The sequence below is a fragment of the Heptranchias perlo genome, chromosome 25 (assembly GCF_035084215.1).
Source record: "Heptranchias perlo isolate sHepPer1 chromosome 25, sHepPer1.hap1, whole genome shotgun sequence".
Taxonomy (NCBI): Eukaryota; Metazoa; Chordata; class Chondrichthyes; order Hexanchiformes; family Hexanchidae; genus Heptranchias; species Heptranchias perlo.
This window is the reverse complement of record NC_090349.1, coordinates 35574978-35591084: the sequence shown is the minus strand read 5'-3', so window position 1 is coordinate 35591084 and position 16107 is coordinate 35574978. Positions and strand designations below refer to the sequence as shown.

Below are 16107 nucleotides of genomic sequence, written 5' to 3'. Positions count from 1 at the left end.
ATAGTCTTGATCGTGATGATTCTCCTCCAATGGAGAATAGCCTGCCAACAGTCAATGCCTAGACCCCCATGAAAAAATGGTACTGGAGGGCACTTTGCGTCCATGAAACGATAGCTCGGAGGTGTTAGTGTCTTTAAGAATGCAGGGGAGGAAAGGAAAGTGCTCCCATCAGATAGTATCCCTTGTACAGATGTGGAGAGAGAATTGGATTTTTTCATGTATGTATAGTTGGTGGAAGAATCATTCCCGCTGCACAGTATCCACCATTGCTGGGAGTGTGTCCATCACCCTGTCCCCAATCACTGTGTGGTGAGTGTGATTGTCCAGTTTCCTTGATGTTCAGTATGTATTTGTGGATGTCTCTTTAAACGCTGTCTGAAAACCCGTGACAGACTCGGGGCCGGCTGGTCAGTCCACACGAACAAAACGGAGAAGCAGCGAAAAAATGAGGAGCTGACTGAGGAGGAGAAGGAAATCATCAACAGAGTGATTGCCCGAGCGGAGAAGATGGAGGAGATGGAGCAGGAACGAATTGGGTGAGTTCTGCACAGTGGGGAAGAACCAGCATTTAATCAGGGGAGAGGGGCCAGTGTGTCACTCGTATATCGGAGTCTGTTTACGATATCGACCGTCTCAAAAATAAATACTGGAAATAAATACACAACAGGTCTGACAACATCTGAAAAGAGAATTGATGGTTAACATTTTGGATGGATAGCCCCCAACAGAATTCAAAATTAGCTCAGAAGAGAATATCTGACCGAGAGGAGAGGGGAGTGACACTGTTAATTTGTACTCATGAAATGGCTACTTGCAAGTTCTTCACAAATCAAGGGAAATATTTGCTTAAAACATCTCATTTCGGTTTAATTGATGATTATTAGTTGTTACACTTTCTGGCTTTATGTTGAAAAATTCCAGAATTATTCACTAATTCAAAATTTGTCATCAAACATCAATGAATATTTTGAGAAGGTGTAACCGCGATGGAATGGTTCATTTATTTTTTTTTATTTGTCCACTAGATTTAAACAGGGAAATTCTAACCTAAGCAGCAAACTGACCAGATCGGGTTGAGAGTGAATTTTACATACAGTTTTACTCTCCGTTTTTTTGCTTTACGCACAGGCGGCTCGTGGATCGTTTGGACAACATGCGAAAGAACGTCCTGGGCGACGGCTTATCTCGCTGCATCCTGTGTGGGGAGCAACTGGGGCTGCTGGGATCGCACTCTGTGGTGTGTGAAGACTGCAAAAAGGTAACTGATGCGCTGCATGGAATCGGTGCAGGTGGATCAGCATTGACAGAGTAATTAATGGCAACAAAAAATAAACGAAGCACGGTCTTTACAGGAGTGACGTCCTTTAAGGAACTCTGCCAGCCCGCTGGATCCATAAATGGAAGTAAAATCTATGGGCGAGTACTTTCAGTTAAAAACTCCTCCAATGTTGTCATTTGTTCATTGCAATAATTAATGCTTACTTCCTTATGGGTGGCCTCCCAATTGGAAACGCCTTTTTTGTGTCTCAGTGATAAAGCGTAATGTTTCACCACTGCTCCCCTCCCCCTTCCCACTGCTTCACTAAAATCTCCAATGCTCGCTGATTTTTGGCTTGGGACAGGTGGAAGAACAGTGCTGGAAGGAAGAAAAGCATGAATTAGAAGCAAACCATCAAAGACATGGCCCCGATCACTTTAATATCAAATTTTAAAGTATAACAGCCCTGCCTCTGACCCACATTCCCATTTAGAAAGGCGCTGTATTGGAAGTGGAGCCTCCCAAAATTGGCCTCATAACGTCCAATTTTTTCTCTCTCATATATTCAGGTCACAGTTCATTGTCCAAGAGGGTAGGCAGGCAAAAGAAAGGACATCAGCCATTAGCAGTATGTAAGAGCTCCCCAGCATGGCTCCCCTTCCTCCCTGTGGGAAATGCCCTGTCTCTGCTGGGCACCTCCATGTTACAAACTGGATAGCCAGGTGGTGAAGCATAGAATACTGGAGCCTAGTCTTCAGTTGCTTCCCAGCCTTTATTCACCGAGCTCCACATTACACCCACACCCTAGATCTTATAAATGGATACAAGAGAGTCCCCAATTGTTATGCACTACCTGAATACAATTAACATTAATTGATATAAATCACATGGATACAATTAAAGCTCCATTGCCTTCCATGGTGCATCATGATCGTGTTCTATCTGTTTGTATCCCATCGATAAACTGCAACATCTGATTCATTTTAACATGCTGAATTCTGATTCATTTGAACATCCCTTCTGGATTTTTCCTGTCCAATTTCTGTTCATTTTAAAAAAAAACTCTAAGTAATATGGATGACATCATGGGGGAAATGGACTGGTTACTGAACTCGATTTTGTGGGGTAACTGAAGTGACAACAGAAACATCTGGAGATTAATAACCATCAGTAATTTTTAATTCAGTTCCCCACACTGTCAAATTTGGACATACTACAATTGAAACAAAATTACTCTTCCCACTTTGTACACAGAAGATACAACAGTCCTTTGAGTGATGTGCTTTGAAATATTTCAACATGATACGGCATTATAGAAACGTAAAGATTTATTTGCTACCAAAGACTTTTTTTTTGAAAAGGTTAATGACAATTCCAGTTCTTAATGTGGATGAGAACCAAAGCACAAAACTGCTCCAATTCAGACAGTCTCACTCAGAGACCACAGAATGGATGGTGCGGGAAGTGGGAGGGGAACGGGGCTGATTGTTAGGGTAGAACGGGGGTGCTGTACTCGGCACCTGGCTGTGCTTTACTTGATCTGGGAAATGTCTGCTGACACCAGGTGTCCGAAATGGAAAATATTCCATTCCTCGTCTTGATCAATATAAAAGCTCACCAAAAAATTCCATTTTTTGGGGGGAAAAAGAAATTTGTTTTAAAAGCCTTTATTTAGAGAGATTCAACATTGAGATTTTTTTCCCTTTGAGTCTATTCTTGGGGACATCAGCCTGCCCACAAATAAAACTGCTTTACATTTCTAACTTATTTACAGGACATCAGTTCCACTTATTTTGTGGATAAATGCCCTAGTGCCAGCATTATTTATCTGCTTTGTTGAGCCCCTTGTTAGCCTGTGGCACAGCAGGTAATTATGTGAAATGCGACTCTGATTTAGAAGGGATGTTTCAGATGATTTTGTGGTGAAACCCTACTTGTTCAGTTACTTTACTCCCTGACTGGCATTAAACACAGATTTTTTTAAAAGTATAACGGTCCAGTCCCCTCTTACCCCATTTGTTTCTCACTCGCCTGTTTGCCTTTATGAACATGGATTATAGTTGCTGAATAAGTCCTTGATATTTACAAGTGCCAGAAATTTCCTCAGAACTGCTCCCTTTGCCGCTCCACCACCAAAATTGGTAATTTTGCCAATTATCTTAAATCTGTGCCCTGTGGTTACCGACCCTCCTGTCAGTGGAAACAGTTTCTCCTTATTTATTCTATCAAAACCCTGCATAATTTTGAACATCTCCATTAAATCTCCCCTTAACCTTCCCAGCTTCTAAAATGCGGCGGAAACCTCGATTATATGCATAAACGGACTTTCCGTCACACTACCGGTGAAGTTATCGGGAGTAGCTCCAAGGCCACAGTCTTTGTCCCAACAGAAAGGTCTTAGTTCTCCATCTAGTTTCTGGATGAATACACTACACCCACAGTCCAAGTACTTGTTTACTTTTGAAATAAACTTTACTTTGAGAGAATGTTTCCTTCCAGCTAATTAATGAGAATGACGGTACCTTCACCAGTCTGACAGACCTGCCTCTGTCTGTTAACTGTTGGGGCTTAGTGTGTTGCTGCAATATCAAACCTTCACACAAGAAGCAGTCAGTGTGCTGACAGGGCTAGACAGGCTGGATGCAGGGAGGATGTTTCCCCTGCCTGGGGGGTCCAGAACGAGGGGCCACAGTCTCAGGATATGGGGTAGGACATTTAGGACTGAGATGAGGAGAAGTTTCTTTACTCAGGGGGTGGTGAACCTGTGGAATTCTCTACCACAGGAGACTGTGGAGGCCAAGTCACTGAATATATTTAAGAAGGAGCTAGATAGATTTCTAGACACAAAAGGCATCAAGGGGTATGGGGAGAGAGCGGGAATATGGTATTGAGATAGAGGATCAGCCATGATCATATTGAATGGCGGAGCAGGCTCGAAGGGCCGAATAGCCTACTCCTGCTCCTATTTTCTGTGTTTCTATGTTACACACTGAAGGTTGATTGGTGCTCATTGAACTGCACGGCAGCATGAGTCAGTGCTTCCAAGAGCAAAGAGGATACATTGGAAAGGGTTCGGAGGATGTGGGGAACACAAGGCCACCTGGCAGCACTGTATGTACAACTTGTAGTGCCATAGAATGGTGGGCTGTAATCCAGACCATAGAGAGTTCCTGACTGTGGGAGTCAAGTTTTAGTTTAATTTCCTCTGGGCGCTATTTTTAGTGGCTTAGTTAATGTTTTTGTGTTAAATTCCTGTCTGTGCTATTTTAACACAGTCACTAAACAGGCTAACACCGCTGGTAAAATTTCACAGCGATAGAATCATAGAATCATAGAAAATAGGAGCAAGAGTAGGCCCTTCGGCCCTTCGAGCCTGCTCCGCCATTCAAAATGATCATGGCTGATCGTCTAACTCAGTACCCTGTTCCCGCTTTTTCTCCACATCCCTTGATCCCTTCAGGGCCATGAAAGATATTCCAGCTGTTTCCATTCTTGATACCATTGCAGTTGTCTTTCTTGGATCTTCTGTAGAAACATTGTTTCTTGTCGAAGCCATGTTCTTATTATTTCATTCTTGATTCTTTGCACCCTGGGTATTCCCAGTATTTCTCTCAACCAACTCAGCTCTGCTGTGAGTATCCTTTAATCTTAAAGGATACTCACAGCAGGAGGCTGTCACCAAAAAGGTATGTTTTTACTTACCTTAAAGTGGAATCAGGAGGAGCAGGAGTTCGTCTCCTGGCTCCATATTAAAACCATGGGCCTCTGCCGGCCTCTGCTCGTCCCCACCCTTCTTCTCCTTGTCACCCCCTCCTCCTCTCCCAGTCACCCTCCCCTCTCCCGTTCACCCCCACCCCCCCCCACCTCTCTTGCCAGACCTACCTGTGCCCGAAATTCAAATGGTCTTCACCAGTGAGCTGCCTGAGGAGGCCCGGCAGGTGTCTGCAGCTCGCCGGTCTGATGTAAGTTAGGCCTCGGGCACAGGGATCGAGCCGATTGCTAGGTCTTGATGCACAGGTGTGTCTGTTGTTCTAACAGAGGGGCTGTCGGTCCAAAATATGCAGGTTGGTGCCTCCATTGGAATGGCAGGCAGAGGAATGTCAAACCAGTCTCTAAACCAAGACGGGCTGCGGCAAGTCAGTGGACTCCGTGCTCCGTGCTCCGTGCTCCAGTACCTGCCGACCCTGGGCCTCATCTCCACTAAAGCTGCAGGCACCAAGTGGGCAACTGGAAGCGAGTACCGACGGCAGCAATCTGGGCAGCAGTGGTTCCGACAGAAGCCCTCAGGGAGGTCCTGCGTGGGGTGGGGGTTGAGGCGGTGGTGAGAGGGGCCGGTCCCAGGCAGGCAGGTATCTTGTGGAGCCGGGAGGATCTCAGATTCTATCCCAAGACTATTCCAATGCTCTCCTGACCGGCCTCCCATCTTCCACCCTCTGTAAACTTGAGCTCATCCAAAACTCTGCTGCCTGTATCCTAACTCGCACCAAGTCCCGTTCACCCATCACCCCCTGTGCTCGCTGACCGACATTGGCTCCCGGTCTGAGAACACCTCGATTTTAAAATTCTCATCCTTGTGTTCAAATCCTTCCACGGTCTCACCCCTCCCTATCTCTGTAACCTCCTCCAGCTCCTATAACCCTCCGAGATCTCTGTGCTCCTCAAATTCCTCAGCGATTTTAATCGCTCCACCATTGACGGCCGTGACTTCAGCTGCCTGGGCCCTAAGCTCTGGAATTCCCTCCCTAAACCTCTCCGCCTCTCCATCTCTCCTCCTTTAAGACGCTCCTTAAAACCTCCCTCTTTATCAAGCTTTTGGTCACCTGTCCTAATATCTCCTTATGTGGCTCAATGTTATTTTTGGTTTAATAATTGTTCCTGTGAAGTGCCTTGGGACGTTTTACTGCGGTAAAGGCTCTATAAAAGCACACATTATTGCTCCTTCTGACTCCACAAAACACAAATATTTTCAGAGGTGTTTGGGCTTTTTCTCAGTGGCCTCCCTTTAAGGACTGCTGGTTAATCCCCTTCACACCCGGTGGAATAGACAGAGCCCGGGCGGTGTAAGCTCCGCCTACTTGCTGTCCTACCTGCGTAGGACCCCGATTTGTTGACCCAAATCAGCCCGATGCCTGGGTGACTAACAGTCGCCTGATTGAATCTCGTGTGAGGTGTACTTCCAGGGTCAGTTGGGTGCGGGAGGTTGGACTCCGTTTCGTCTATTTCACACCCAAAAAACGGGCGCATTCAATGTCCAATTTCTCCTGCAATCAGCCTGTAGCTGTTCTAACCTACGCGTATAAAGGGGTCATTTGATGAGGACACTGTGCTGCCATAGACTCTCAGTAATGGTGAATGTAGGTCCCAGGATCATGTGACAGCCCTGCTTCAACATGTGGTTGTGTTAAACAGCAGAGTCTTGCAAAGTGACCCCTTATACAGTCTGAAAATAGCAAAGGGAATGCAAGGGGACTCTAGGGCCCTGATATTAGCAGGGAGGCGGGATGGCAGTGGTGGGGAGGGGGGGGCGATTGGGCGCGTGGCAAACCCGCATGAACTAAACTTACCGTTTCTGACACGATCGCACGTTGATTGATAGTGGTTAACGTCCTCTCCGGGTTTCACGCCCGGCAGCTAGTCTGATTGGCAGGCTGGAACGGAAGACCGGGTTGGGGGGAGAGGGGAAGATCGGGGGGGGGGAGAGGGGAAGATCGGGGGGGGGAGAGGGGAAGATCGGGGGGGGGAGAGGGGAAGATCGGGGGGGGAGAGGGGAAGATCGGGGGGGGGGGGGAGAGGGGAAGATCGGGGGGGGGAGAGGGGAAGATCGGGGGGGGGGGAGAGGGGAAGATCAGGGAGGGGAGAGGGGAAGATCGGGGAGGGGAGAGGGGAAGATGGGGGGGGAGAGGGGAAGATGGGGGGGGAGAGGGGAAGATGGGAAGATGGGGGGGAGAGGGGAAGGTGGGGGGGGAGAGGAGAAGATGGGGGGGGAGAGGGGAAGATGGGGGGGAGAGGGGAAGATCGGGAGGGGAGAGGGGAAGATCGGGAGGGGAGAGGGGAAGATCGGGAGGGGAGAGGGGAGAGGGGGAAGATCGGGGGAAGTTCTCAGTCTGCTAAAAACAGCACACTGAAGAAATGAAGCCCCCTAGAGTTCAAACCACTTCTCTATTGCACAGACTAGGAGGAAAAATCGGAACGGGAGTCTCCCTCGTCTCTTCAAGAACCTCCCTCCTCCCCTGAAGGAGCTGCCCCTCGCGAGGGTTTGGTTCATGGTCACTGGTAACACTCTTCTTGTGTGAGTGAAAGTTGCCACTCTCCCCGTGTGAGCCTAGTCAGGCTATTTAACTGGACGGCGTTCCAGCTTTGTGCAGTCTTGTTCTTAATTCACATCGGCACAGGCTCACTTTCCAGCGGGTGGGGGAGAGGAGGAAGAAGGGGAGGGGGAGAGGGAGGAAGGGGAGGGGTAGGAGGGTGGGAGGGGGGAGAGAGAGGGGGAGGAGGAGGAGAAGGAGGAGGAAGGTGTCGCTGGATTGTGATCAGGAAAGGGAATCCTGATTGATTTTGTTTTATTTTCTATTTATCACCTCAAGGCACTGAGGCCAATTGTAGTGGCCCATTTTACTGTGTCAGGTGAAATCAGCTAACTCAACACAAACTGGGGAACGGACTGGTCCTGGTTTATATAGTTTAGTACCACACCACGTGGAGTAGGGGAGCACACAGATCCCCCTCCCATCCCCGCCACATAAAGAGAGACCATCCCCGATTCCCCCTTGACCGGGCCAGGTTTGAAGCAGCCTTGATGATTTTTCACTTGCAGATGGCAGTGAGCTCGGGTAGAGGAGCTTTCAGTTGACTTTAACGACGGAGCAAATCATTTATCTCTTTTGCCTCCAGAACGTCTGCACGAAATGTGGGATTGAAACGCCCAATCGCCCTGAAACAGTGTGGCTGTGTAAGATCTGCAGCGAGCAGCGAGAGGTAGGCACATGTGTTCATTTATGTTTGTGGTTCCCCGTGTACCCAGGGAATATCTTAAACAGAGACCAGCTGTCAACTGTGTCCACGGCCTGCATGGGATTGTGTAAACTCTGTAGATTGACACACTGTAAGGTGCAGTAGTAATTAATTCCGCTGCTGCGGAAAAATGCTAAGCAAAGGCCGGGCACTGCCCCACTAGGGGAGAGGATAGACTGGGAGGGTCCAGTCCCTTGGCCTTCCTCACACACGCCCTAGCTGCTGGTTCCAGAGTGTTATTGGATAGAGGCAGGTGCCCCCTTTATGGATGATGTTGGTGAGAGAAATACTTCATAGAGGCAAAGTCTTACAGTCAACAAAACAAATGTGTGAAATTGAAAATAACTCGGGAACATCGCAGACATAAGTGAGTTAAGATTCCCACTAACACAAATGAATAAAAACACAAAGCCGTAGTGTGATTTTCTTTTTGATTTCAAGGTATTTTGTGTTTGTTGTCTCTTCCTTAAAGCCATAGTTAGCTCAACATTTCACACAGTTTTCAGTGTGCAGTTTATGCCTGAATGTCTCGCACTGCTGAGAAGCCACTGTTGCCATGTCAACATCACAGCCTAACTGTTTGAATAACTGTCAGAAGGCAGCACAGGAAGGTGCTCACTGCCTGCTGACAGATGCTGCTTTCTGTCACCGCCACAGGGACCTAACATAAATAACATGGTGTAAAATGATACGTTACCCTGGTAACCTCTTCCACATCGGAACACATCGCTCGCTACCATCCTTCCCACCTCTCCTTTGGGATCGTCATGATCTACCCACCCCCAACTGTTGCCTTCCTTGCTGAAATGAGCTTCTGATCTTTAGCACCGAGTAACTCCTCATCCTCAGTGACTTTCTGCCCACTGCCTATCCAGGTTTTGGTTTGATAGACTGATTTTTAAGCAGGGTGTCTGAAAAATCTCTAAAATGAAAAGTCTGGTTTTTAAAATGGGTCTATTTTTTTTGTTCTGGTTATTTCTGTGGAATTGTGGTTCCGTATCATTGCTTTGGAGACAATAAATCCACTCAATCTCTGACCATGCTGTAGAGGTGCTACAGCTTTTGTATACATGCCAAGCTAGAGAAGTAGTAAATGCTGAACAACCACTACAAGCAAGCTGACACAGCCTGGTCTCCTGAACAATTTAGAATTTCTCTATTCATAACGCATCTGGTTCATTTTAAGTACTTTAATACTTAATTAGATTAGATTTTTTTTCTCTTTATCTTATAAACAAAAGCCCTAAGTTTAACCAGCCCGCCTGGCAGGAACAATAAAAGAAAGACTTGCATTTATATAGCGCCTTTCACGGCCTCAGGACATCCCAAAGTGCTTTGCAATCCAATGAAGTACTTTTTTTTTGAAGTGTAGTCACTGTTGTAAAGTAGGATATGTGGCAGCCAATTTGTGCACAGCAAGGTCCCACAAACAGCAATGTGATAATGACCAGATCGTCTGTTTTAATGATGTTGGTTGAGGGATAAATATTGGCCAGGATACCAGACAGGACTCTCCTGCTGTTCTTCGAAATAGTGCCATGGGATCTTTGATGACCACCTGAGAGGGCAGACGGGGCCTCAGTTTAACGTCTCATCCGAAAGACAGCACCTCCAACAGTGCAGCACCACTGCGCTGGAGTGTCAGCCTAGATTATGTGCTCAGGTCCCTGGAGTGGGACTTAAACCCACAACCTTCTGACTCAGAAGTGAGAGTGCTACCAACTGAGCCACAGCTGCTCAGATCAGGTACGGGAGGGCTGCCCGCCCCAGGCAGGCGGGGGCCTACCTTACATGGACAGCATTGGCACCGTAACCCTATTTTAGTGTGAAATCTTGGGAGGCCCACACGGAGCCAAACCCATCAGTGAAACCTGGCGGGAGACAAGTGTGTGTCCAGAAGAGTCCGAGAGAAGTTTTATTTCTTTTGTTCTTTTGTGAGGATTCCTTGTGGGTCAGGAGGAGCAGGAGTGTCTCCTGGGAGCCCCGCAAGGAATCCTCGGGCCTCTCAGCCCCGACCTTCTCTCTCCCTCCCACCACTGGCAACTCTTTGAAGAACTCCCTCCCTCCCCTTTACTCCCAGGACTAACCTTATGCCGGGGGCTGTTCCCTTGGGTCCCGAGCCTTGTCGTCTTCCACCTGATTCTCCGCTCCTGCCCGCCGGCTCTTAAGATCATTTTTACCAGCTCTGGGCAAGAGACAGTGCAGAGAAATGTAAATGGGGCCTGGGAGTTAAAATGACCTGGGTCTCACGCCAAGGAACATGTGGGGGAGAGTCTCTTCCATCCCACATCCCACCCAGCCCAAAAGCGCCCCGAGTTAAAATCAGGGCTAAGGTTTCATTTAGATTTCCAACAAACTGACCATACTAATACTTACCCAAAAGTTACCTCAACAGTCAGTCTCCCTCATCCGATCCACTTCAGGGGAAATGCTCAGTTCCCGGGCGCAAAATAGAAGAAAAACGCCTGGAGACCTGTGACACTGGGGCCCCGATATTTACGGGGAGGCGTGGAGGGAATGGGGGTGGGGGGGGGTCGTAGCCACTGGGTAACCGAATTTAACGGCAGGACTTCATTTAAGTTTTTTGTCTCCGTTTCCCGCACAGCAGCAAGAAACAATTGAGAGGCTGGCGAAGGCCTGCGGCATCAGGCCGCAGCAGGGGAGCGGAGTGGAGTGGGGGGGGGGGGGTGGGGGGGGGAGAGGAGGGAGAGATTATGGAGGCCAGAGGGGTGATCGGAGGTTGGGGGGAGGTCGGAAAGGCCAGGGTGGGGGGAGGCGGCAGCGAATGGAAAGGCCGGGGTTGCAGGGGAGATCATGGGTCGGGGATGGGTTTGGGGGGGAGGACAGCCAATCGCTGGAGTGGGGGGGGGTGCGGCCAATAGCAGGGAGGGAAGCAGGTTTGCTTGGGGGGCAGGGGGGTTGCACTCCTGCTCCTCCCGGCCCACAAGCAGCGCTGGAAAAGCACTTGCCTGCTGGATCCTGCCATTCTCGCCTCCCTCCAACTGCCGTGTGTCCCAAGCCCTGGGAAACCTGGCCTGCAGGCATTAAATCCAAAAGCCGGCTAAAATTTGAGGCCGCAGCCTCATTAAAATACTTAGATTACTGACCCGCCCCTGGAGAGCAGGTTAGTCGCCAACCCCTTGACCTGCCTCCGTTTAAAACGGGAATTGGGCGCTTTGGTGGCGGGTAGGGGCCTTGTTTCCGATTTTTGAAATTTTAACCCCCCCCCCTCTCCCGCCCGTCCTGGGTGGGGGGGGGGGGGTTAACATTCCCCCCTGGGTCTCCGTTCCCCCAACTTTGAGTTCCCTGGGGATTTCTGGGCTTACCCTGGTTGGTGGGAGGTGGGCAATTGGCCTCTCCTGCTTTAAGCCCCTTCCATGAGGTGAGAGGCGTCCAATAGCAGCCACCAGCTCATTTTCCTCCTGGGGCATGGAGTGGGTGCTCGTTTGGAGGAGCGGGCAGAGCAGGCAGGGGGTAGGGACTGGTGCCCAAATCTGCTCAGATTAGAGCATCTGAGTGGGGCCTGCTATTGTGTTCATCCAGAAGTTACCCTTTCTTTCACACATACAGTTTTACCACATTTTACTTAATTTCTGGTGGCCAATTTACTATATGCCATTAGAAGAGTGGCTGATGCTAAGGATACCTCTAATAGAAGCTTCCATTACCCCAGAGCAATCAGCTGCTGCAAGACGTCCTCATCCAGCAGACCAGAGCAGTTCAGTAATAGGAATGTCATCAGAATGCACCCAGGAGGTGGGATCAGTCGAACAGAAACCCCGCCAATGCCCCCCCCCTGCTCCCCAAAACTCCCATCTAGTAGGACAATGTTAAACCCCTCACACTCGCAGCAGAATTGTTCCAGTGTTAGACTGCTTTGGGGATTTGAATTAGATTTAAATGGAATAAAGATTCCAGCACAGCCTGGGATTCCCCAGGGAACGGACGCCACTCTCGAATCGAGCTGGTGTGGCAGATATTTATGAGGTAAATCTCATTGCCCATGTTGTCTAAACTATAAAAGGAATTCTCAAAGCAGTATGCTACTGCCAATAAAATTTTAATGCTTGCTCCTTCGCTGTATATTTGCGAGGATATGCTCATAACTGCTTGTACAGTGATAAATAATTGATTTTAAAATATTTTAAAATTGAACATTTCTGAGTTTTGGATTTTGTAACTTTTTGAGGGAGTGTACAAATCTTCGTGCTCATCAAGGTACAGGATGTGTATGTGAAGCTACCGGAATCGGCGGGGGGAGTTTTAAGAATGGGTGGATTGGGGGCGGGGGGGTGGTTAAAATATTTGATTTTTGGAGTGCGTCTGTAACGCGGCTCCAATGCACCCACTTCCGGGTTTAATGGAGGCTCGATTGGATACGTGCGAGTAGCTGCTCGCCGCAGTCAGGACCTTAATTAGTTCAGGCAGGCGGTTATTTATAGCATCAATTAACGTCCTTGAGGGCCAGGAGGAGCAGGAGTGTTTCCTCCGGGCTCAACAAGCTTACCCCCGCACCCCGCCCCCCGCCGATAACCGAGACCCCCCCTCGCCGATGACCGAGACCCCCCCCCCCGCCGATGACCGAGACCCCCCCCGCCGATGACCGAGACCCCCCCCCCGCCGATGACCGAGACCCCCCCCCCCCGCCGATGACCGAGACCCCCCCCGCCGATGACCGAGACCCCCCCCCCGCCGATGACCGAGACCACCCCCGCCGATGACCGAGACCCCCCCCCCCGCCGATGACCGAGACCCCCCCCCGCCGATGACCGAGACCCCCCCCGCCGATGACCGAGACCCCCCCCGCCGATGACCGAGACCACCCCTGCCCATGACCGAGACCCCCCCGCCGATGACCGAGACCCCCCCCGCCGATGACCGAGACCCCCCCCGCCGATGACCGAGACCCCCCCCGCCGATGACCAAGACCCCCCCCGCCGATGACCGAGACCCCCCGCCGATGACCGAGATTCCCGCCGATGACCGAGACCCCTCCCCCGATGACCGAGACCCCTCCCCCGATGTCCGAGATCCCCCCCCCCCCGATGTCCAACTTCTCACTTCCCCCTCTGCCGCGATCAATTCCACCCCCCCCCCATCCAACCCCCAAAGATCCTGATCTCTCCCCACCTCCCCCATCCAACCCCTGAGGACTCCGATCTCTCCCCAACCTTTCCCCAACCTCCCCCATCCAACCCTGAGGACTCCGATCTCTCCTTGTCAATCTGGCTGCCGGGCGCGAAACCCGGAAGTAACATTTTTATCACCCAATTGAGTTGTGATCGCAGATTCCGACCTGTAAACTTCACTTTCAGATTTCGTATCTGATTACTATCCCCCCCATCTCCACCCCACTCTCTTCCTGGCTCCAAGTCAAAATCCAGACCAATGCCTCCCAGATTGAGTGTATCACTGGTTAGATGCAGGGTATTGTATAGAACAACATACATAGAAATTACAGCATGGAAACAGCCTTTTTATCCCAACCAATCCGTGTTAGTGTTTATCTTCCACACGAGCAGTAGTCCTAATTCCATGTGCTGACTCTATTCCCAATCCCTCTTGTTCCTTTTTCCTTCAACCATCTATCTAATCTATTCTTAAATGTTAACTCTAATAATGCCTTCCACAGCCTCACAAATCATTGTGTAAAACAGGTTTTCCTTGCTCACTGCTTTAAATCTCTTATATGTAATCTTGTATCTAGGTCCCCTCATTCTGGACTCCTGAATCACTGTTTCTATCGACTCTGAACCATCCCTTCTTAAATTTGAAGACCTCTATCAAGTCAACTCTTGATCTCTTTTTTAATGAAAACAGACCCAAATTTTCAAGTCTTTTTTCATTTTTGTATCTCGTTAAACCAGGCAGCATCCTAGTGAATCTGTCCTATATCCTGTCTATTGCCTCAACATCCTTCCTATAACGTGGAGCCCAAAACTGCACACAGTCCTCCAACTGTGGTCTCACTAAGCTTTTATATTGATTCGCTATAAAACTCCATGTTCCACTAGCTTTTTTATGACCTTATCCACTTGACGTACTGCTTTTAATGTTTTGTGAACCTGAACTCCCAAATCCCTCTGCTCTTCCACAGCCTTCCCCCATTCAAAGTATAACTATTACTTTTAGTTTTTTACCAAAATGTGCCACCTCACACATTGCCCATTCCAGCTATTCAACCATGACAGGCACATCACCCAGACGCAAGTCCCGCATTTTTGCAGGAGAAGGTGGCGCATATCAAGGGGCAGCAAGTGGCAGTGGAATTTAGCCCCTCAAGCCTGTTCCGCCATTCAGTGAGATCATAGTTGACCTGTGACCTAAATCCATATACCCGCCTTAGCCCCATATCCCTTAATACCCTTGGTTCACAAAAATCTATCAATCTCAGATTTAACATTCACAAGTGAGCTAGCATCAACTGCCATTTGCAGAAGAGTGTTCCAAACTTCTCCCACCCTTTGCATGTAGAAGCGTTTCCTAACTTCACTCCTGCACATCCTGGCTCTAAATATTAGGCTATGTCCCCTCGTCCTAGTATTCAAGTATTGGAGACCTCCAAAAACAGGTACAAATGCATCAGCAGCCAGAAGCAATAATCCGGCAGCAAACCTGTAAATCCTGCATGGTCCCTTTAAATAGCGCTGGTTGGGGGTCCTCCAGGCACTCTAAGACATGTTCAGATGGTCGTGGTTAAGACAGTGCGTTGAGTGGAGCGTTAAGTCCGAAAATGGTGTCTATCACTTTAAATCAGCGTTGCACATTGATTGTATCCATTTTCTCCTTACTTTACACGCTGCCAGTGTTTGTTATTTGCGCCTGCGCTAAACCCTTCACCAAGATGGCTTCCAGTGCACGTCACGCGAGAAGCGTCTTGGATGTTCGGGAGGCCACATAATGCCGAAACAACAGGCGTTGGAAGGCCCAATTTAGCACCCTCTGTTTCCACCCTCCTAGCCAGTTTTTAATTCCATTTGCTACCCCTCCCCCTAATTCCATAACCCTTAAAATTCTCCAATAGTCTCCTATATGGTAACTTGTCAGAGGCTTTCTGAAAGTCCATGTACACCACATTCACTGAATTTCCCCCATCTGGCATATCTGTCACCTCCTCAAAGAACTCCATCAGGTTTGTCAAGCACAGTTTTCCTTTTGCTGCTTCTAATTATTTTTGTTTCACCTAAATATTTACTAATTTCATCATTAATTAAAATTCCGAAAATTTCCCTACCACAGATGTTAAACTAACTGGCCTGTAATTATCCGGATTAGCTCTGACTGGTTGTTTTGTAAATGGGTATTAAGTTGGCCACTCTCCAGTCCTCTGGCACACATCCATTCTCAGTAGAACCCTGAAATATAGTGGGGGGGGGGTTTAACCCCCCCCACCTCCCCACTCAGCAGAAACCAGGCAGGTGGGTAGTTAAATATAGCTGGGGATTTACCCATTCCTTTCCCAACCCAATCTGGCCGACTGCAATTTTAAATTGCTGGCAGCAACGATACCCACATGAAGCTGGTGGGATCCTCAGGCAGGAGTGCTCCTCCAGGCCCTGCAAGGAAACCTTGGGCCTCCCCAGCCCCGATCTTACCCTCTCCCTCGGCCGGGATTCCTCTCCCGGAGCCCTCCGATCCGTTTATCTTGTGCCGGAGACCATTCCTGCATGTGCCCGGCAGCGGCCTTCTGCCGCCCGAATTCCCACTCCCACCCTCCGGCCAGACAGTGACTCTTGTTGGGTTCGGGCGGGTCTCTGAACCTGCTCATGGAAATGAAACTCGGGTGCTAAAATCTCTCCGGGCCTCCACATGCGATCTTGTCGCTCTCCCCGTCCCCC

At 49.2% G+C, this 16107-nt stretch overlaps 1 protein-coding gene across 1 annotated transcript in view; it reads left to right on the top strand.

Moving 5' to 3' along the window:
* Nucleotides 1–412: 412 nt before the first annotated feature.
* Nucleotides 413–16107, top strand: part of rph3ab (rabphilin 3A homolog (mouse), b) — a 66388-nt gene continuing 50693 nt past the window's right edge. The window contains exons 1-3 of the mRNA XM_068006329.1: nt 413–536; nt 1129–1258; nt 8150–8233. Coding sequence (XP_067862430.1) covers nt 508–536; nt 1129–1258; nt 8150–8233 — 243 coding nt within the window. The 5' untranslated portion in view covers nt 413–507. The remainder of the gene's footprint in view (nt 537–1128; nt 1259–8149; nt 8234–16107) is intronic.